The sequence below is a fragment of the Artemia franciscana genome, chromosome 11, assembly GCF_032884065.1.
Source record: "Artemia franciscana chromosome 11, ASM3288406v1, whole genome shotgun sequence".
Lineage (NCBI taxonomy): Eukaryota > Metazoa > Arthropoda > Branchiopoda > Anostraca > Artemiidae > Artemia > Artemia franciscana.
The window spans coordinates 10,326,999-10,351,391 of NC_088873.1; the positions used below are offsets into that span (position 1 = coordinate 10,326,999).

Here is a 24,393-nt window from a genome sequence, read left to right on the forward strand (position 1 = left end):
GCACAGTGTTTTCAAATAAAAAACAAGTTTGTCTCTATATCTTGCACAGTGTTTTCAAATAAAAAACAAGTTTGTCTCTATATCTTGCACAGTGTTTTCAAATAAAAAACAAGTTTGTCTCTATATCTTGCACAGTGTTTTCAAATAAAAAACAAGTTTGTCTCTATATCTTGCACAGTGTTTTCAAATAAAAAACAAGTTTGTCTCTATATCTTGCACAGTGTTTTCAAATAAAAAACAAGTTTGTCTCTATATCTTGCACAGTGTTTTCAAATAAAAAACAAGTTTGTCTCTATATCTTGCACAGTGTTTTCAAATAAAAAACAAGTTTGTCTCTATATCTTGCACAGTGTTTTCAAATAAAAAACAAGTTTGTCTCTATATCTTGCACAGTGTTTTCAAATAAAAAACAAGTTTGTCTCTATATCTTGCACAGTGTTTTCAAATAAAAAACAAGTTTGTCTCTATATCTTGCACAGTGTTTTCAAATAAAAAACAAGTTTGTCTCTATATCTTGCACAGTGTTTTCAAATAAAAAACAAGTTTGTCTCTATATCTTGCACAGTGTTTTCAAATAAAAAACAAGTTTGTCTCTATATCTTGCACAGTGTTTTCAAATAAAAAACAAGTTTGTCTCTATATCTTGCACAGTGTTTTCAAATAAAAAACAAGTTTGTCTCTATATCTTGCACAGTGTTTTCAAATAAAAAACAAGTTTGTCTCTATATCTTGCACAGTGTTTTCAAATAAAAAACAAGTTTGTCTCTATATCTTGCACAGTGTTTTCAAATAAAAAACAAGTTTGTCTCTATATCTTGCACAGTGTTTTCAAATAAAAAACAAGTTTGTCTCTATATCTTGCACAGTGTTTTCAAATAAAAAACAAGTTTGTCTCTATATCTTGCACAGTGTTTTCAAATAAAAAACAAGTTTGTCTCTATATCTTGCACAGTGTTTTCAAATAAAAAACAAGTTTGTCTCTATATCTTGCACAGTGTTTTCAAATAAAAAACAAGTTTGTCTCTATATCTTGCACAGTGTTTTCAAATAAAAAACAAGTTTGTCTCTATATCTTGCACAGTGTTTTCAAATAAAAAACAAGTTTGTCTCTATATCTTGCACAGTGTTTTCAAATAAAAAACAAGTTTGTCTCTATATCTTGCACAGTGTTTTCAAATAAAAAACAAGTTTGTCTCTATATCTTGCACAGTGTTCTCAAATAAAAAACAAGTTTATCTCTATATCTTGCACAGTGTTCTCAAATAAAAAACAAGTTTGTCTCTATATCTTGCACAGTGTTCTCAAATAAAAAACAAGCTTGTCTCTATATCTTGCACAGTGTTCTCATTGCAGAGTCAATTTTGCCAATTTTGTGTCTCTTTTTGTCTCTTTGTTGTTTGTGTCTCTTTTGTCAATTTTGTGGATAATAAGAGTCGTCTGAAAAATGATGAGCAAAAAGAGTCAAAGAGCCAGTTTTCATTTTTCACTATAGAGTAAGGTTTCAAAAGATTTAACAATTACTCCCTGGGTCAGATCACGACAGCACCAATAGATCGGTAATGTGATGTCTAGGCATTTATAGTTAATCTGGTAATTCTTGGCAATATTATGGTAGAGGCTTTGTTAAAGCTTGGTTGGATACAAACCTTTATAGGCAAACAAATCTATGCATTTATTATTACTCTGGTAATTCTTGGCAATATTATAGTAGATGCTTTGTTGAAACTTGGCTGAATATAAACATTTCCTTTAGTACGTTTTTCCATCTTTATATTACATATTTGTTTTATATTTTATATATTTTTGTATTTTGCATACCTTTTATATTTTATATTATAATTTATTTATTACATATTTCTCATGTACTATTATACTCTTTGTATGTTATACTTTTTATTTACACAATTTCTATACTTTATACTTTTATATTTAGGACCTTTCAACCCTTATATATCCGATTACAAAACAAAATGTCCTTCTCCTCTTAAAGATCACCGTCAGTTTCAACTAAAAATTGGTATTACGGACAAATTTGACATTAAGGTCATACAATATCTTCAAAAATTATCATCTCCATCATAAAGTTTTTAGTTTGTGTGGCCGAACTACATAGAACTGGGTGGGCGATCTTGTCTTAGCTTGTAGAGCATGGATAAGACACTCGAATCAACAATACAAAACTAAAAGCCGACATCTACTTTCCCGGTAATCATTGAAAAAACTATTTAACTACCCCCGTTTTGTGCCAGACAAAGATATATTTAGTTGTAATGAACTTACATTATAAAGTGTAAATTTTGTTTCTTTTTGTTTAAAGTTCAGGAAAGGGCAGTCCCTAAAATGTTCTGGCATATCTGTTGAAAAAAAAGGCTAAAAATCAGATCAAAAGAATTATAATTTGAGCAAATGGGTCGCTAAAAGAATTCTCTGTGGTGCTACTCACTTTGATTGGAAAGATCGTCTACAAAAGAGAAGTAAGTTTCACGGTCTTTTCAGTCAAACTTCCCAATCAAATCATACATTCTCGGCAGCTTTTGATGATACCTAGTCCCCTTGAAAAATTAACTAATGGATCCTTTGTCTTTGAGACCGTCAGCCGACGCTTAGGCTCGCAAAATGATTTCAAGGAATCATATCAGGTAAAAGCAAATTTATATTCTTAGATCAAACATTTCGTGGTAACGAACTTTAAATAAGGAGCGATGTGGCTCAATAGTAACCGAAATTCTAGGAGACAGAGTCTTGATAACAATAGATATATCAAAAGAATCGAGTTTTGATGCTTATACCAAATATGTAAGATTCACCAAATTTAATGGCACCCATCAAAAGTTGCAAGCCTGAGAAAATTTTCAAATTTTTTGAAAAAAGGGGGGAAACATCCCCAAAACCTCAAGTGATCTTGTGGAATTTTGCATTTTTTGCCAGAATAAAGATCACAGATGCGTGTTTTTTGTTTGATTGTTTTTGTTGTTTTTTTCAGGGGTGATCATATCGAACCAGTGATCACAGAAGCTCGGAAGAGGACTCATTTGATAGGAAATCAAAAGTTCTAGTGCCCTTTTAAGTGACCAAAAACATTGAAGGACAGCTAGCCCCCTCCTACGCTCGTGTTTTCCCCAAAGTCACCCGATCAAAATTTTTAGATAGCCATTTTTTGCAGTATAGTCAAAAAGTCTAATAACTATGTCTTTGAGGATGACTTAGCGCCCCACAGTATCCGGGTAAAGGGCTGCAAGTTATGAACTTTGCCCATTGCATTATATAGTATTGGTTATTGGGAAGTATATAGACTTTTTCAGGGAGGATTTTTCTGGTGGAGGGGGAGGGTTACGTGGGAGGATCTTTCCATGAAAAAAATGTTCATGGGGAAAGGAACTTCCCATAGAGGGGGAGCCGGATTTCCCCGTATTATTTAAAAAACGGCTATAAATTAAATAAAAAAATTTCCTATCTCTAATAAATGCTATGTTATAATCATCTTCTTCAAAATAGTATATACATTTGTGAACCAAGAAGGCCATGAAGTGAAGAGCGTTTAAAAAAACAGCGAGGATATTAAGAAAATATTTCGAAGAATTGATTTATTTGCAAACATTTCATTTACCACTCAAACCTTTCTTCAATTGTCGTTGTCGTCAAATTGTCGATAACTCCTCTGATGGAGAGGATTGAATATATTTGAAAAGGACCATCAAAGTTAGTGCGAGAGATCAAATAGAGGAAATCGTTGCTTCTAACTCTTGGTCCAATAATTTCTAATACAGTTTATCCTCCCCCTTTCTTTCTTAACATGGTACCAATAGGGCATGACACCATGCTCTGATAACATGAACATGAGAACAATGTTGATTGACGCATCAACATTATTCTTGCGGAAAATTCAATCATATTAAAATTGAGACACGTGTTTTTACTAAGTATGGAAAATTAAAAAATCAACGTTGGAACTTTTTAACCTATTTAGAACTTTTACGGAACCACACGGAACCAATATTGAAAAATTTGTTAAATTACAATTGATTTTTGGAACACGAAGTAATACGAAGCTTAAAAGAAGAAGATGAAACCTCGATTTTGCACAGCTGTGATATAACAATTTTGATTGAAATTAATTCAATTAATAATTTAATTCAAATTAAAAACTATGTAAATTACTAATCGATTTCTATTGCAACAAAATTAATTTGAAAATTAAAAGAAAGATGATGAAATCTTGATTAGGCACAGCTGGAACAAAACGATTTCAATTATACTTAGGTAATTAGATAAACTTTAATTTAGTTAATTTATTTAAAATTCTTTTCATCAAAGAAGATGGTTCTTTCTGAAAATATTTCAAGCGTTTTTTCTAAGAGACACTTATATTTTGCGGTTCGTTGTTGTTTATACCAACCTTTTCTTTGGCTAATTGCGCTCTAATTTGAATTAACTGCTCGTCTGTTCTATCCAGAGTTAGCCCACGGTCACACCATTCGTTTCCTTCTTCAAAACGTGACAGCTTTTGACAACACTGAGCAGCTCGCAAAATAGCTTTTTTGTAATCTTTTTTTAGCTTTACAGCTTCTTGACAATCACTCAAAGATGATCTAAAACAAAGGACACAACTTTTAGGTTACTCTAAACCAAGGCTCTGCTCTGACTAGCCTAGACTTTGTCCCCTTCCCCGCGAAAATCGCATGGCAACATTCAAGTTATTTTATTTGTTTTGATTGTTGGAATAGCTGAGCTAATTCCAGAATGATCAAATGATCTAGCTTTTGTCAACACCAAGCTGCTTGGAAGATTTTTTTTTGTAATCCTATTTTAGTTTTACAGCTGTCCGACAATCATTCAAAGATGATCCAAAACAAAGAATAATTTGTGACAAGCGGCGACCATTTCATTCTGAGCTAGGGGCGGGGTACTAAGCAACCTCTCTGGGCCTCCTAAAGTGGTCGGCTCACAGTTGTTTAAGAGCAATATTTCTTTATAATGGTTAGCACAGGCATGACTTATAATAATAAGAAGCAATTTAAAGTGTTGAATGAATAGAGAGAACTTAAGCTGGAAAGTAATTTACAGTTTTACTGTAACACTGGGAAATGACAAGGTCTCATTTTTCTTGCTGCCTGTTTTTGATCTTAAATAGGTTTTAATCAGGCTTATTGTAGAAAAGAATCTCTCATTACTAGCCGCTGTAGTAGACAGAATAATGAAGATTTTCATAATTTTCAAAATTTCGGAATATGCTATTGACATTGCCTTCAGACAATCGCGAAGCTCTTAGAAATCTTTTGGCCTAAAGGCTAAAGAGTCCATATATCTTCTCACAAAACCGATTTGCGAAGCAAACAGGGTTGCGGCAATGTAAGCTTCTTTGTAATGCATTGCTACACTAGCTAGTCGGCTAGGATTGAGAAAACGCGGCGAATCAACATCTAACACAGAGACTGACTCCAACAGTGGAAGAGCTTTCATGAAGCAGCTTTCAAACTTAGAGCACAATCTGTCACAAGAGAATAATCACTTGTGGAAGCGTTTGTAGTTGATTGTTCCACTTCAGCAAGATTGCTTTTCCCAAAGTAGCTGCTCAAACAGATTTCGTGGCAAAAATTTTTTTTTCGCTAGAGGGAGGATAAATATAAATTTGAATGTCTGAAGCTGCCCGTCACTAGAAGATTTGGTGATTGATAGCAAAAGATGAATGTCTGAGTTGATTGTTCCACTTCAGCAAGATTACTTTTTCCCAAAGTAGCTGCTCAAACAGATTTCGTGGCAATTTTTTTTTTTCGCTAGAGGGGGGATAAATATAAATTTGAATGTCTGAAGCTGCCCGTCACTAGAAGATTTGGTGATTGATAGCAAAAGATGAATGTCTGAGTTGATTGTTCCACTTCAGCAAGATTGCTTTTTCCCAAAGTAGCTGCTCAAACAGATTTCGTGGCAAAAATTTTTTTTTCGCTAGAGGGAGGATAAATATAAATTTGAATGTCTGAAGCTGCCCGTCACTAGAAGATTTGGTGATTGATAGCAAAAGATGAATGTCTGAGTTGATTGTTCCACTTCAGCAAGATTGCTTTTTCCCAAAGTAGCTGCTCAAACAGATTTCGTGGCAATTTTTTTTTTCGCTAGAGGGGGGATAAATATAAATTTGAATGTCTGAAGCTGCCCGTCACTAGAAGATTTGGTGATTGATAGCAAAAGATGAATGTCTGAGTTGATTGTTCCACTTCAGCAAGATTGCTTTTTCCCAAAGTAGCTGCTCAAACAGATTTCGTGGCAATTTTTTTTTTCGCTAGAGGGGGGATAAATATAAATTTGAATGTCTGAAGCTGCCCGTCACTAGAAGATTTGGTGATTGATAGCAAAAGATGAATGTCTGAGTTGATTGTTCCACTTCAGCAAGATTGCTTTTTCCCAAAGTAGCTGCTCAAACAGATTTCGTGGCAAATTTTTTTTTTCGCTAGAGGGAGGATAAACATAAATTTGAATGTCTGAAGCTGCCCGTCACTAGAAGATTTGGTGATTGATAGAACGGCTAAAACACAGTCGTATTTATTCAGTACTTTGTTCACCGATCTATACCAGTATGCCCAGCTCGTAGTAGATGATTTCTCCAGCTGAAGAACAGTTATGTCAGTGGCTTTCTGAGCATTAAAAAACAGTTGGAAGTGTGAATTGCAATTCGTGATAAAACAATAAAGCTGATGAAGAACGGAAAATGAAGATGCCATTCATCTTTAGTTTTGAATTCAATCACTCAACACAAGGTTCAGTCTAAGGCATGGCATTTAGTGTAAAATGCACGCGATGCAACTGCTTTAATATGGGCTTACACGCCTGAAAAATGGCCGCTCATGACACTGGCTTGGTATTTTCACAGAAAAATTGAAAAAACAACAAATTTTCACTCCCCCTCTGGATGTTGAACAGTAACTTTGCCCCCCCCCTACCCCTTCTAAATTTTCTTGAATTGACATTAATTGAAATGTCTGAGTTTTATTTCAATTCTCAAGTTGTTCCTGTACAGCTCTTATTGATTTTGCATTTTTCATGTTTTTCTAAGTAGGTTCAAACTAAGCCCCCCTCCCTTCTGCTGATAGGGCCTTCCGTTTTTTAAGTCGAAATATTTGGTCTTTGACTGTACTCTCTTATTAACAAATCTTGTCCTTTTTTAAGTTCTTATTTTGTTATGATGTTTGGCGTGTGAGATTAATTACCGTCCTACAAGGCTTTTGTCGATTCTTTAAATTGTCCTTTTGTATAATTTTTTTTTCTTATCTTTCTTTAAATCTAAAAAAAAAAAATTTGGCCTGAAATCCACAACTTAATTTTTTCAAAATTCAAGAAGCTAAATTTCAAGACAATACAAGAAACAAAATTTATGAAATAGCCATTTTGAATTAAAGCAAATTTCAAATTTAACGTGCTAACTGGAGGGAAAGAAGAAAAAGCACAAGGAGCTTCCTCCTCGGAAGGAGGAAGGAGGCAAAATTCCATGCGCTCAGGCGTCTACTAACAATAATCAGTCTAAGGCTACTAAGAATACGAAAAATCCATCGTTGTAAAAAATAATGTTTATTTACCAAGTCTAGAAACAGAGAAGACCTGAGTCACGCACGACTCAGAACAAGTTTAAAAACAGACTAAAAGAAAGTAGAGTATATAATACGTGTATATAGAGGGGATCACTGCTCCAGAATTACTCAACTGACATGTATAATTTTATTGTAGATCCTGGGTTAATTACTTTATTGTAATGAAAGTTGATCACCGTAGCTGCAACACCAAGGCAATAAAAATATGTCGCGATATATAAAACAGGAACAATAAATAAATATTTTTGAGAATAGAGCCCACAATATATTGTTGTGAAGTATAGCTCTATTAGAAACGGACTCGTTTTAACTGAGAAAACCTTTTTAAACAATTTTTTCACACTTCAAGTAAAATCAATGAAAATTATGACAACTGATTTGGAGCCCCCATAAAATCAGGGTGGGTTACAGCCCCAGCCAGCCCCCTGCCAAATGACGCCACTGTTTGTGATTTGCCCTCAGAGGCACGCCCTTTTTTATTAGAATAACAGTCAAAGATTATTATTATTTTTCTTTTAGTAGCTCTTTAAACAACCTTCTCTATTTATACAAGATTCCCAAATAAAATAATGAAATAAGTAAAGGTGCAAAAGTAAAGTTCAAAGGTCAGAAAGACAAATGATTTTAAAAGGCTTGCTAATAAGAGATCCCAGATCAAAGACCAACCCAAAACTCCGATTTTCTGGTTACGCCCCCTTCTGAAAAGAGACTCTTAAGATTACGACCTCTTCCTTTTTGCTTCTTTTATAATTTTCGTACTTTAACAGTGAGTAGCAAAGCACAGTGTCGATATGCCGGTTCTTAACCCTGTTTAGTTACACAGTGATGTCTTGCTTCTACACCTTAAAGCAATAAGCAGTGCTGTCTGCTGTCTTGCTTAAAGGAATACACTGATGCGATAAGACACTTAAGAAATCAATTCCAGATAAATGCACGGCCCAAAATATAGCCTTCTTATTTACTTATTAGCCTTTTTATCCTTATCTAATTTTAAAGTCTTCTTATCTACTTCTTATTTAGACAACTTTAGCTTTAACCAATTACCTTTATTAATTGATAAATAATAAATCAACCTCTTAATTTCAAGCAATTACTTAAAAATGTTAAGTATATACAATGATCTATGGAAATTTAAACTGCTTATTGCTTATTAAAACGACGACAAATACAATAGCAGAGACAACATTAGCTTAAAAACTAATAAATAGATTATCCATACGTTTGTCATTTGAAGTTTTTATCCATTTAATCTTTTTACTGTGTATATACATTCCTATAGTTTTTAGATTATTATTGTTACTACTACTACTACTAACAACTTTCTGCAGCACAAAACCACCTGAGGCCAATACAACTACGAACACTCCTCTCCTGTCCCAATTTACTCAGAGCCCCCCCCCCTTATACCTTTCCAAGAATTTCCCTTAAATCCTTCCTCCAACCTCCTCCCAGCGCATTTGGGGACGACCTTCTTTTCGTTCGCCCCTAATATGGTTGCCCGAAAAGGATGATCTTTGGCAATCCTCTTTCATCCACGAAACGTGTCCTAGCCATCTAATATTTCTCTCATTATAGCTCTAGAACGCAGGATTGAACTATATTTTTTTCGCACAAGTTACTGTTTGAAATACGGTCAGTAAGACGGATACCCAAAAGAATCCTTAGATAATTCCTCTGGAAAACATCTAACAAATCGTTCTCCGTGTTTCGGAGCCCCCATGTATCAGAACCTAACTTGACCACTGTACGTTTTATAGCTTTTTTAATTGCAAAGAAAAAAGTGAGCACAAATACTTTTGATTTTGTACATAAATAAGATATTGCGAAGGACAGGAATATTTTTGTAACTTTATTCAACAAAATATTATATTCAGTATTAATATCTAGCCTAAAATGAATCAGCAGTACATTCTGAAATTTTTGTTTTAAAGGAGTATAAAAAAATAGTTCAATTAAGTTTTCTTCCTCAAAACTTGTTAATTCAAATTCGTCATCTCCTTCGTCGATAAATGCATTCTGTATTCATACGTATTTTGTAAAGTCGATATCATCAAAATAATTCGAAAAATGAATTAACAAACCACCCAAGTGTTCAAAAAATAGATTTTCGGTTGCTTCTGGATTAACTTGGGCACATAAATTCAAAAGTGGAAATATTTTCCAAATTTGTCTTCCATATCTCTATTATCTTATAAATGCTTTCACTTTCTCTTTTCGAATCAACAAATACATTTGCGGCCCTTGCATCGATTTATTCAAAACTTCTAGCTTTTAATTTGTATTGGCAAACTTAAATAGGTATATTTATATGCAGTCCTGACATATCTATAACTTATTAAATGACGATTCTTTTAAATGGCGAACTATTACATGACGAATTTTTGTCTCAAAACCGTAACAGTTTCAAGCTTTTATTTTTACCCAAGAAAATTCAATTTTATCGGTAAGCAGGACAAAAATATATTTCAACTTATCTGCGCTCTTGGAGGGGAATGTTTTAAAAAAAAGTTCTAGTTTTTAATTTTTTATTAAAAAACTAAAATAGGTAGAGAGAAGAGTAAAAAAAATATGAACATTTTCAGTCAGTAAACATCATCCAAGCTCAACAAAACATGTTTTTTTAGAATTTTTTTTATTATTCTTTATTACAACTTCATATTATTGTTATATGTCATTTATTATACCCACATTTTTTTCTTACCTTATTTTTATAACTGTCGTCCAACAGGCTCCGCTACTAGTACCTCCCCTCTCCTACCTTCCCAAATAGGTAAGGGTGTAAACAGGAGTTCTTACGCCTCCCCCATCTTTAGCGGTGTTAAGAATACCATTAACACTTTTAACTTAACTGGTCACTGACTTAACTGAGTCACAGTCACTGACTTAATTGGACTGCTTTGTAGATAATTTTAAACTAGATTAGTTTTTGTTTAGAAATGAATGAATCATTTATTCAGAGAAGTACTGGATACTTACCTGTAGTTGCCAAGGTAAAAATGAGATGCTGCTCTATTGGCATATAATATTGCATTAAGTTCTGCATCTTCGCATTTTTGCTTCAAGCCTTCAGTATATTCAGTAATGGCATTACGGTACTTCTTAAGCTTAAATTTATAATTGCCATTTTCCTTGTATGTGGTGGCCAGTTCTGGAATTTAATAGAATGAAAAATAATAATAGATAATCATTTTATCAATAACACGTCTATCAATAAGCTTTGGGTATAAGCAAAGCCTTGCGAATAGGACATGGGAACCCATACCCTGCATCAAGACTTAGACTTCCCTACATCAAATGCTTTTCCTACACGCAGGGCCCATGGTATAAAAATTGCCTTGGATATGGGAGCACAAACAAGAACAGAGAATAGAAAAATAGACAGTTAATACAAATACAGTATCACAGGTGGAAAGATCATTTTTGGAAATAAGAGAAGACGTGCCAATTAATGACTTATTAAGAAAATTGATGGTCATGGTGTTCTAGAACACGTCAGTGTTCTAGATGAAGAAGATATAGAATAGAATATATTTATTCACTAAAATAGCTGGAGCTAACTCAGGTGGAAAGTTTCTGGAGCTTCTTAAACCACATTGTTTGAAAAAAAAAGGTAACTAAACATGAGAAAAAAAATGCTCAACCTCATCCATGGATTACTGAGAGCTTACTGAAATGCATTTGTAAGAAAACCTGGCTTAGAGCTAAATATAGTAGCCTATCAAGAGCAGCTGGCGTAGAAATCTATGAATTTAACAATAAATGCTTCCGATCGATTCTCAGAAAGGGCAAAAGAGAAATATTAATAAGCAACTAGTTGAAAGTGATAGGGATGGAAGGAAACTATGGAAGATAATTATTTTAGTATTACGATCCAAATACCTAAGCTACATTCTGAAATTACTTTTGGCAGGACATGTGCTGAGCGAACTGAAGTTGTGGAACTACACACAATAGCTTCTCCACAAAAATTCTACTAGAATATTGTAGATCCAGCGTATGTTGAGCCAATAGCAGTCATTATCAAAACTTCCCTTGACAACTCAATGATTGTCAAAAATTAAAGTGGTACCTCTGCGTCCGAACTCGATTGCCTTCACATAAAAGTAGTAAAAGAACTCTTGCCATCTGCATTTCAACCATTAACATACTTGATCAAGCTCTCACTACAGACGGAGGTATTTTCATTCCTCCTCAAGAAAGCTCAGATAGTACCTCTTCATAAAGGTAATCTTCGTGTTTTTCAAGACTATGACTTTAATAAATATCAATAAAGAAAAACTTATGTTTCAATTACATATAATTAAGTGCGTTACGTTAAAGTAACTGACAGAAAAAGTAATCAAGTGGTTTAAAGACAAGATATAGTTTACTGGGTTCAATCGAAACTGGGTTCAAACTGACACACTAGCGTTCATTTATACATGCTATTGTGGGAATTGTGGTACATACCTTCAGGAGTGTTCTCACTAGTATCATACCTAAGTTGCTGAATTCCTTCAAGAAACGGTGGCAGGGATTCACCCTCTTCTGGCTGTTTGGTCATAAAAATTGGGTGTTCTTCCATCTCCTATAATCAAACCACAATTTATGCCAAGTCTAACTGACCTTATTCAAATTCAGGAGCAACATTTACCACGTGAATTGACTACTGGTTGTCCCCTGCTCTTCGTCACATTTCAGATTTATACACAAATCTCACTCCCGGAATAATTGGAACAATTAGATCCCTCCCAAAAATACCAGACCTCCCTCGTCCAAAAAGAAATCCTGCACGACTTCTAGGCTACCAGTTTTCAAAACTTGAACCCTTTGACTTGGTATATTAGCAATTTTAAGCCGTAGAAAAATTAATAAACCTCAAACATGAATGGTTAAATCGTGCAAGTACTTGCCTAACATATAATACAAAAACTGTATTTTTAGGCAAACATTTGTCGGGGATGGGGAGGGGGGCTAATCTTCTTAAATATTATTGGGAATTCCAACAAAATCAAGTTCATATTTGATGAAGTTCCTTAATCGTAAAAAGTTGAGTTTGAAAATTTTCTAACCGGGTAAAAACCGGAATTAGGGTGGACACATTTCTTACATAAATTAGAGAACTTCTGATGATTTTAGGAAAAAATCTTATTACGACTGGAATTCACCCATTTTTTTTCTGCAAGAATTTTCATGGCATCAGGGCGCTAAAAACGTAAGAGATAATGTGCCAATATATAGCCAATTACCTACATTTTATTAATTGAATTACGTTTGTCGAGCCTCCTTATGAAAAATCAATAGATGGGTTTCTAGGGAAAACCTTTCTTGAGAGAAAATTCCAAATAGCGGTGCAGCATCAAACTGCTCTTCAAATACACAATGAATAAATATTACAACCTTTTTTTTTCTATTTTATCTTGCAAGAAGTCTTGGACCATGCAGGCGTATTTTACAGTGAGTATTTTTAAATATTAAGGTTTCCAATATAGATGGTGAAATAAAACTAAAACGCATATTTGAATAACATATTAGAAACATATTTAATTTAAAAACATACTAAAAGCACCAGATATTATTTAAACAAAGCAAGCACAAGAACTGGGTATTTTAACCGTTTATTCAATGATAGTCATTAGCTGAAGATGCAAAAATGAACTAATGAAGAGCCTTGAGAATTTTTCTGAATTCAGAACATTCTAAAGACCAAATTATCGTTGTTACACCTAAAGACCGTATTTGACATATGTAATTTAAAAACACACTAATAACAATCGATAAAATTTAAGCTAACCAAGTACAAGAGCTGGATATTTGAATCGTTTGTTCAATGGCAATCATCAGCAGAAGATACAAAAAAAAAACAAGAGCTAAGAGCTCATATGGCACTTGTGACGAGGCCGGACGAGCCAAGAGCCAAGAGCTTATATGGTATGAGCTCTAGCAAAATTCTACGAATCAATAAATTGATTTAAAAGTAAAATCGGAGGCTTAATGCCGGTCGGGATTTAAAATAAGAGCTCTGAGTCACGAGGTCCTTCTAAATATCAAAATTCATTAATATCTCATCACCTACTCGTAAGTTACAAATACCTCATTTTTTCTACTTCTTCCTCTCCCTTCAGCCCCCCAGATGGTCAAATCGGGGAAAACGAATTTATCAAGTCAATTTGTTCAGCTCCCGGACATGCCTACCAATTTCCATTGTCCTAGCACGTCCAGAAGCACCAAACTCGCCAAAGCACTGAACCCCACCCCCTAACTCCCCAAAAGAGAGTGGATCCTTTACGGTTACGTCAATCATGTATCTACGACATTTCCTTATCCTACCCACCAAATTTCATCCCGATTTCTCTACTATAAGTGGTTTTCCAAGATTTCCGGTTTCCCCTCCAACTCCCCCCAATGTCAACAGATCTGGTCATGATTTGAAATAAGAGCTCTGAGACATGAGTTCCTTCTAAATATCAAATTTCATTGAGATTGGGTTACCTGTTCTTTAGGTAAAAATTCCTCAATTTTTTAATTTTTCCAAATTAACACCCTCCAGCTCCTCCAAAGTGAACAGATCCGTTAAAATTATGTCAATCACGTATCTATAGCTTGTGCTTATTCTACCCATCAAGTTTCATCCCGATCTCTCCACTCTAAGCGTTTTCCAAGATTTCTATTTCCCCCCTCCAAACCCCTATGTCCCGGATCCGATTAGAATTGAAAATGGAGCATCTGAGACATAAGATCCTTCTATATATCAAGTTTCATTAGGATCCGATCACCCATTCGTAATATAAAGATACCTCAATTTTCACGTTTTCCAAGAATTCCGGTTTCCCCTCCAATTCCCCTCAATGTCACCGGATCTGGTCAGGATTTAAAATAAGAGCTCTAAAGCACAAGATCCTTCTAAATATCAAATTTCATTAAGATCTGATCACCTGTTCGTAAGTTAAAAATACCTCATATTTTCTAAATTTTCCGAATTACTCCCCCCCCCCCCGCCCAAACTCCACCAAAGAGGTCAGATCCAGTCCGGTTATGTCAGTCACGTATCTTGGACATGTTTTTATTCCTCCCAACAATTTTCATCCTAATCTCTCCGCTTTAAGTGTTTTCCAAGATTTTCGGTCTCTCCCCTCCCCCAATGACGCTGTATCCGGTAGGGATTCAAAATGAGAGATCTGAGTTACGAGGTCGTTCTAAATATGAAATTTCATTAAGATACGATTACTCCTTCGTAAATTAAAATACCTCATTTTCTCTAATTTTTCAGAATTACCCCTCCCCCCCTCAGCTCCCGGCAAATAGAGCAGATTCGTTCCAGTTATGTCAATCACGTATCTAGCACTTCTACTTATTTTTCCCACCAATTTCCATCCCAATCCCCCTACTCTAAACGTTTTCCAAGATTTTAGGTTCTACCCCCCCCCCCAACTTCCCCATATGTCACCAGATCCATAGCGGATCTGCTCCGGTTATGTCAGTAACGTATCTTGGATTTGTTTTCTTCCCACCAAGTTTCATCCTGATCTGTCTGCTTTAAGTGTTTTCCAAGATTTCAGGCCCCCCCCCCAAGTCTCCACCAATGACGCTGGATCCAGTTGGGATTTAAAATAAGAGATCATAGCTACAAGGTCCTTCTAAATATGAAATTTCATAAAGATCCGAACGCTCATTCGTAAGTTAAAAATACCTCATTTTTTCTATTTTTTCCAATTTAACTGTCCCCCCCCACTCCCCCCAGACGGTCAAATCAAGGTAAGGACAATTTCGAATTTAATCTGGGCTGGCTCCTGATACACCTGCCAAATATCATCGTCCTAGCTTACCTGAAAGTGCCTAAACTAGCAAAACCAGGACCAACTGACTGACAGATCTACCAGCAGAATTTGCAATTGCTATATGTCACTTGGTAGATACCAAGTGCCATAAAAACATACACCTAGACCAAAAGACTGACAGAATTTGCAATCGCTATATGTCACTTGGTACCAAGTGCCACAAAAACTATACATATTTTAGCAGCTAATAAACATAACAACCACAAATCATCTATATACACCATAATATCATCAGTATACAATATACACACCCTTTATATAGACTACATAATATATTTTATTTTCTTTCTGCTCAACATAACTTCGTGACCTTAAATCACAAATCTATAATCAAAAGGAAAATACTTTACCTTTAGCAATCTTTCTGGATCACTTGTTTCAGGAGGCCTATAAGGTTTTGATGGCAAACTGTCTATATATTCATCTAATTCTCTATCTAGCCTCTGTGCAAGTGTCTCAATTTCTTCCTTAGGCTGATTCATGTCACCTTAAATACAAAGCAGCAGTATTTCCCAGAAGTTTGGGTTCTAGCTTGCACATTTGCATACAGATGGGGGAGATGCATATTAAGTAAATTACTATATGAACAATTATTTAATTATATTTTAAGAAAAAGATGTGAAAATTTATGTTTTTACAAATAAAATTACATTCTTGTTAGAAACATTAAACATACTTGTTAGAAACAAAAACATACTTGTTAGATACTATAGGTAAATTGAACAAATATCTTATGGAGGCGAGGGGGTTTTTAAGGGTTTTTGAGTAGGAAAAAATACAATTTTGCAACTATTTTCCAATTTTTCAGGGAATCCTAACCACCAGCTTTGACGAGTAGGGGCCAGGTCCCCCTTGCCACCCTGGCTGCAGGTATTACTGCAATAATGAACATACAGGTTGAACTTTTAGATGGGTTATCTGAAGAACATTTCCAGGAACTGGGAGTTGAAATATTGATGATGAGCCTCTTTCTACCCAATTCTTTAAACTTTCTTTGATATGTTTCTTCAAAGTTCAAGCTAATCTTGAAGAAATTCTCACCTGACCTCCCTCCAGCATAAAGGTAAAATTGCACTGAGATGGGACACTTGAAGTGGTTCTCTATTTTTTCTTTTTTTTTATAAACATAACATTTTCATGCCTCATTTTTCAAGTAAACAGCTATGCTAATTATTCCCCATGTTCAATAAGCTTATTGCAATTAATTTTTGTAAATTTTGACATTCAATAGGCAATTGCAATCATTGAGTTGCAATTTATAAAAAGTAATTAATTAATTACTTATTGTGAGTCAGAGCTAAATATTTGCAATTAGTTCTTTTCTAGGGAGAAAACTATTGGTGTGTTTATCTATCAGGATAAAATAAAATAGAATATATTTATTCAACACAATAGCTGGAACTAACACGAGCATGTCAAGACACAAAAGAAGAAGACACAAAAGCAAGGATCAAAAACAAATAAATAACAACACAAAAATATTAAATCAGCATGTGCTGCTTCAAGGTCAATAAATCAAAATGAGTCATAAATAGAATTAATATATGTCAAGAGTCAATTTTTGTGGTTAAAATAGTGACCACTTATACAGAACATAGCAGAATATTAAAAATTATAAATGGTTGGTACATTCAAAAACACTCACAGGCAAATACCTGAAATACATTGCAAACATTAAGAATTTATCAAGATAATTTCATTAAAATACCAATGATATCAAAATTTAAAAATAAGTTAAAAGTGGAATAAGAGTCCCAGTACTCAGATCGTGCCTAATCTTGGACAAATTTGCATTTCCGAAAATGCTTAAAATGTGAGTTATATTTATTTGTTGTTGTTCTTTTTTTTATTGTCATTGTCTTTAGATGAGTTAATTCAAAATAAAATGTTTTTCCTTCATTTTTTTTCTGTTGTAGAAGGCTCCTGGAAATGAAGTCAAAAATATTGTTGTTGTTTCTTTTTCATCTTTTGTTTTGTTCTTCTGCTTTATTTAAATTAAACTTTTTTTGTCTCTCTATTAATTTTGGTGTATAAAGGTTAAGACAGTTGATTGGCTGATAGTTAGGATTGGCTGACTACAACTTTGGAATACTTGTAGTTTCTCAACATTTAAATTTAAAAAGAAAAAGATTCTTCTTAAGATGCAAAAAGAATAATCAACAGGAAAGTCAGTCTTTGGAAAAGGTACAACAAGGAGAAAACCCAAGAAAATTGGACAAGGTATGCAAAGGCTCAAAACCTTGCCTCCAGTGTAGTTAGAAAACTGAAGTCTCAACACGAGAAGAAAGGTTTCCACAGATATTAAGGCAAATCTTTCTGGAGACATGTATCTGCTAAAAGTTCTAACCATCACACCATTCCTGGCCTCAAACATAATGGCAAAACCCACTCATTACCAGTAGATAAGGCTAATGTATTGAATATCCACTTTGTCTCTGCCTTCACCATCCTATCTTGTCCAACTATCCCTGCAGCATCATCAAACTTTATATGTGATATAATGACAAAATTATAAATTATCAAAGATATGGTCTTAAATAGCCTGGATAAACTTGATCTTAATAAATCCAAACTTGGTCCTTAAAGCTTCAACACAAGAGAGCACTAGCTGCCTTTGAACATGGATGCTCACACCAAGTACTTAGAATTCTCTGGTAAGCCAACTCTGCAAGATTAGAAAAGATGTTACTACCACTGCTAAAATTGCTGCTTAGAATAGCTGGGTCACATCTTGCAGAGACCACCAGAATACCTACCCCATCAAATCCTTCTAGTTGAGCCCTACAACTCTTGGAAGAGGCATCAAGGAGGGCAAAAGAAGGTGGACCCTGATCAATTCTGACCCAGATACCATTGGGGGCATTAAGAAATTTGAAAATAGATGGTTAACCCAGTGGCTCCCATTTGCAGAGAAATTGGCAGCAGATTGTAAAACCTGGTCCAAAGAGGTCAAAAAGATTCTGGATGCCAGGCGAGGCAGAAACGCCTGACTCCCACCCCAAGTACAAGTAAGTAATAAATCCAAAGGATCAGATGGGATACACCCAAGGCTTCTCAAGGAGTGCTGAATTGTTCTCAGTTCTTCCTTGTGTAGAATCTTCCAGTTGTCCCTACAAAACAGAGAACTACCATTGGATTGGAAAACATCCTATATCACACCAATCCACAAACAAAGGCCCCAAAAATCATGCAGAAAATTACTGTCTTATCAGCATCACTTCTATGGTTGTAAAGGCGCTTGAGATATTTGTCAACAGAGCTCTAATTCAGCACTTGGATAAAAATAACAACATTCCCACTTCTACTCAACATGGCATCAGATCTTTAAAATTTGTTAACACTAATCTAATTAACACATACGATTATGTTAAATAATTGTTGGGTAATGATTTACCCATCAACTTGGGGCTCCTGGGCCTCTCAAAAGCATTTGACAGGGTTCATCATGAATTCCTCATCACCAAACTAAAAGCAGCAGCTGTTGATGATGTTATAGTCCAGTGGATACAGTTTCCTTTGAGAAAGAACACAAGTTGTAAGAGCTCATGACTCTAAAGGTGTCTCTCATGTCTCCTTATCTACAACAGTTTTAAGCAGGGTTTGCTGGGGGACCATTCTTGGGCTGAGTTTTTTCACCCTAAATAAATTATGCACCCAATCTTCTCCCAAACCTCCTCACACTTTATGCTGATGATTCAAACCTTATTGGTAAATCAGCCATAACCTCTGACCTGCAATCTATCCAAAAGGATCTTGACATTCTTGGGACTTGGGCTGATACATGGCTCCTCTCTTTCAATGCAGGCAAATGCAAATGCCAATCCACTCTGGCAATCATAATACACATCAGCAGTTCCATCTACAAGGTAACCCCTTTTTTGTAGTCTCTGAAGAAAAAGATCTTGGAGTCATTGTTGATTGTCAACTTGAATTCAGCACCCATTCAAAATCTGTATTGTTATCTGCCCTACAATCTCTCAGAATGATCAAAAGAACAATCTCTAGCAGATGCCCAAGTGTGTTTATGAAGCACTACAAGGTACTAATTTCCCTGCACCTAAGGGTTAGAATGTCCCTGCCATCACCCTATTTCAAGAAGGACAAACAAATACTAGAAAGAGTACAACAAACACCATCCAAAATGGTTGAAGGCCTCAAACAGATACCATACAAAGAGCATTTAGCCTACATCACTTGAAGCTTCCTACTCTTGCATACCAGAGGACACATGGCAACATGATTATGGCCCACAAAATTATTTACAAAAATGTTTTCTCTGGTCTCCTTGCCCTCTCCATAACATTTTGTGACTAGAAGGCATACCAATAAAATCTTCAAGAAAAGCTCCTTGATCTGAGAAAGAAGCTATTTTTTCAGCCAGTGATTGAGCTTTATTGTTGTCCATCAGTATATTTGAAATTATATGTGTTGTATATAGATAGATTGTTCAAGCTAAATTTACATGATCAGAAGATTTTGACAAATCCAATGATGTAACAATCCACTTTCTAAGCGGTATTACCTTAAATTGCAACTTGGGGCAATTGAAGGATTTTCCATCCTGTAGCATTGCTCAGCATTTCTTCAAAAATTGTCATGTGGATTGATTCGGAATTGTTTTGAATATTAAGTTGGTTTTATTGACTAGGGTTTATGCTCTGGGACTCCAAGGTGTCCCATTCCAGCCTCCATTCCTTATTGCTCCACTCCTTGTCAAGTGAGACTTTGAATTCTTTGACAGTCTTACTGGATACAGTATGATCACTCAGGGAGTTCCACAGGTCTACAACCCAGTTGGTTAGAAAGTGATGGCGTTCCCTCCTCTGAGCATTGACCTTAATGAGCTTCTTAGAATGACCCCTTGTCCACTGTGATGAATCAATGAAGAAGAGACCATGAATTGGATTGTTTTAAGTCAATTTGTAAGTGTTAATCATGTCACTCCTTTTTCTTTGGTAAGTCATGCTGCATAAGTTCAGAGTTTGCAGTCTCATTGGGTAAGGAAGATGTTGGCACCCATCTACTATCTTTGTTGCTCTCCTCTGTACTTTCTCTATTATGTCCTTGTCCACTTTGTAGAATGGAGATGCAATTGACATGGCAGTGTCCAGCCTTGATCTGACAAGACTCTTGTAAAGCTTGGTGATTGTTCATGGAGATCTAATTGTGAATGTTTGTTTAATTGTCCCTAAAGTGTGGTTTGTGCTAGCAACAATCTTTTCATTATGACTTCAAAATTTTAACTGGCAGTCAACTATGACACCCAAGTCTCTTTCCTCTGTAACTGCAACTAGAGGCTCTCTTTGACCAGTTATTTGATTTTGCATGGTGTAAACATGTTTTTGATTTTTATTGCCAAAATGTAAAAATTTACATTTGCTTGAATTAAATTCAAGTAGCCATTGTGTAGTCCAGTCATCCAGCTTGGATTGAGGCAACCTCCACCCAAGATGATGCTGCCCCAGTGAGCTTACTATCATCTGCAGAGAGTGTGAGAAGGTTTTGGAGTATTTCAGGAGCATCATTGATATATATGTTGAAAAGTGATGGCCCAAGCATGGTTCCTTGGGGAACTCTGCTAAGAACAGGTATAGGTGATGATAGCACATATACTCCTTTATCATTAATAACAGCAACTCTTTGGGTTTGTTCTCCCAGGAAGTCTACAATCCATTCAATGATGTCAGAGTGGATACAACAAGCTTGAAGCTTTCTTTTCAGCCTTAGGTGTGCAACTTTGTTGAATGCTTTTGCTTGATCCAACAAAATCACATCCATGGGTGTCCCTTTTTCCAGTAGTTTGGTAACTTCATCATATGACTGTATTAGGTTTGTGTCTGTGGAATGGCCATTTTGGAGACATGTTGTTGTTGTATGTCAAGTGCTTAGTGACAGCATTGTTTATGATCCCCTTGAGAATCTTTAAAGTTACTGATGTTAGACTTATACGCCTATAATTTTCAGCTTTATCTTTGGAGCCTTTCTTGTGTAATGGTACAACAGTAGCTTTTTTCCAGTCATTTGATATGCCAAGCTTTTTCAGTTGTTTTTGGACATCTGACTCAAAAATGACAACCATTGGCATTGTTACATTGACAGGATATTCCTGGATATCTGGGATGTTTCTGGAGTTTTCCATAATGTAGACTGAGGAATATTGTTTGTTTAAGGTTTCTGCTATCTCTGCATGATTGGTGATTTTGCCAGATGGCATGGTTAGGTAGGGAATGGAATGTTGTCTTGGTTTTGCTGATGATACATAGTTCCAGAATTTCTTTGGATTAGTTTTAGTTTCTGTAGCAATGATATTTTCATGTTTTTATAGAATATCATGTAATCTTTCTTAGTCTATTCCTTGCTTTTTAATTTATCATATTGTTCTTGAGAATTCATTTGCCTGTATTTTGCCCAGTATCTGTTCTTTCTGTTCATTTTGCATTTTATGGACCTTGTCAAGTAAGGTAGTTATTGCTTGACTTGTGCTCAAACAGTGCTTCCCAGTTGCCATTTTGCATTCTCCTTAGTTCCTTGTGGATTTTCTTGTAATTGATATATCTTCTGCAAATATGGTCAGAAGAGGGTGGTGAAAGTTGGAGAGTTGTTAAGAGACATAAATGATCACTTGCACTAATTTGTGGTAAATGATTGATACTTAGAATTTGATCTGGGTCATTTTTGATTACCAGGTCAAGTAGCAAGGGTATTTGTCCATCTCTGAACCTAGTTGGTGATTCAATGGATTGATATAACATATTTTCTGCCAGGTGCGTGAGGAAAGCAGAGTTCATAGTATGACCCCCATGACACTGGGGGGAATACCCCATGCCATCAGCCCAGCTGACTTGAGGTATGGTAGAGATTTCAAAGTAATTCAAATGTGGAAGTAGTGATCAGCTGTCAATGTTGGTTACTGGAAATCTTACTCTATGGATGAAAATGGAAAGAAAGATGGAGATCTGATCAACAGAAATGTGATATATACAAAGTAAGAGCTGTTTTAAAAACATTGGTATAAGCCTAGAATTGGAATTAGGCCTACTGAGAAGTAATCATGTTAAGAAGACAATTGTTAGGCTACTTCATAATATGCAAAAAAAATAGAGTTAACACATTTTGAAGACACTTCCCCTATATTTTACCCACAGCTCCCTTCTCCCCTTGTGCAAATATATGGTCTAAATTATATAGCCTATTTTCAGTAAAATTGGTGAAAACAGTATTACTGGCTTTCATATAAAGTGAATATACCACTCAATGCCTTTTTTAATGCTGTTTACAAATATAATAATCGCTTCTACTGCAAATTCAGATTTAAGCACTTTTTGACCTCTTAAAAATGACCTATATATGGGGTCATTACAAATCTGTAATAGTTTAGAAACAAATTTGGGCTATATATTTGCACATCAGGGGGTGGGGGTAAAGCATAGCATATATTAAATATGTAAACTAACCATTGCTGTTTTTTTTTTATGTGTTTGTGCACATCAAATTTTAATGAGAAGAGAAATCACCAGTGCAACAGCACATAAAAAAAAATACAGCATTGGTTAGTCTACATATTTAATATATGCTATGCTTTACCCCCCCCCCCCCTGATGTGCAAATATATAGCCCAAATTTGTTTCTAAACTATTACAGATTTGTAATGACCCCATATATAGGTCATTTTTAAGAGGTCAAAAAGTGCTTAAATCTGAATTTGTTGTAGAAGCAATTATTATATTTGTAAACAGCATTAAAAAAGGCATCGAGTGGTATATTCACTTTATATGAAAGTCAGTAATACCATTTGTACCAATTTTACCAAATTTTCTATGTATCACTCTTGTTTCAACCTGTGTACTGGCAAAATCAAGAAATGAAAACACATGAGAGATATATACTTTGGGCTAACCTATTCTATATTGGCACATTAAGGGGGATGGGGGTAAAGTAAAATGAAAGTGCCTTTCATTTTAAATCAGTTAGCTGTAATTTTTGTATTTTAAATCAGTTAACTGCAATGTTTAAAAAAATCAGTTAACTGCAATTTTTGCATATTATGAAGTAACAGTATAGCCTAGAGCTATATACTAAACCATTGGCAAAGGGTGAGGCAAGCTTTTTTCAGGGTAGTGAATGGGCCTAGGCTATTACATTTTGAAAGTGTTGATTGGGGAATCAAATGGAGCAGTTATTTAGTTACTAGGTCTTAAGCATCAGAATACCCATTATTCTCTAATGTTTCTGTGTACCTAGGTCTCAATTAGCCTACACAAAGGAAATCACATCAAAATTTGCCTAGCCTTAACTTCAGTCCAATTTAGGCTCTTGCTCCCTTTCCAAGGGTTTCGTTAAATTATACCACCTAGTATTATGTCTTAGGCAATTGGCTTTTCATACACAACAGTCTTCCTTTAAGATTTTGACCTTGGCCATCTCTCCAAAAGAGTTACCTGTCTTGTCTATCATTTTGCACGTCCTGTAGATTTAAATTTACATTCTATGGTTGCCGACTTTTTAGGCAAAATTATAAAGAAAAAGAACTCGGGTTTCAGCACAGCTCGACAGCAATAACTGAGTGACAGAAGTCTATAGCCTTTGGCCATAAGAATATAAGTCACCTTTTAGGCAAAAAGAAGTTACAAACACCAATAAATTTCTTCCCAATATCTACAATTTGGTTTAATCATTATGGTAACAAGTCCAATTTTTAGCTAAGACATGATAACTGTCGAAAAAGGATGAATTTGAATTTTTTTTATGAATTTTTTTATTTCTGCATAGAGTATTAAACACGTGAAGTTTTTATGTGGGGGGGGCAGCTTTTCTGCAAAATTTTTCAGGGAATATTTTAAACGGGGTAAGTTTGCATTAATTTTTATGGGATATTCTTTTTATTCGTCTTAATTTCACTTTGGTGACTCAATTTTTATGTGTAGAGATATTCCAAGAGCGTCCACATTATCATGGGTTTTGCATATGGGTGGAGAATTCTTCGCTGTATAAATTTT

At 35.1% G+C, this 24,393-nt stretch overlaps 1 protein-coding gene across 1 annotated transcript in view; it reads right to left on the minus strand.

Annotated features, from left to right (window-relative positions):
• The window catches only part of LOC136032786 (tetratricopeptide repeat protein 4-like), a 61,049-nt gene extending 37,112 nt beyond the window's left edge, over positions 1-23,937 (minus strand). The window contains exons 1-5 of the mRNA XM_065713152.1: positions 23,836-23,937; positions 15,748-15,884; positions 12,030-12,147; positions 10,557-10,728; positions 4,397-4,589 (exon numbers count right to left, since the gene is read on the minus strand). Coding sequence (XP_065569224.1) covers positions 4,397-4,589; positions 10,557-10,728; positions 12,030-12,147; positions 15,748-15,884; positions 23,836-23,851 — 636 coding nt within the window. The 5' untranslated portion in view covers positions 23,852-23,937. The remainder of the gene's footprint in view (positions 1-4,396; positions 4,590-10,556; positions 10,729-12,029; positions 12,148-15,747; positions 15,885-23,835) is intronic.
• Positions 23,938-24,393: the final 456 nt, after the last annotated feature.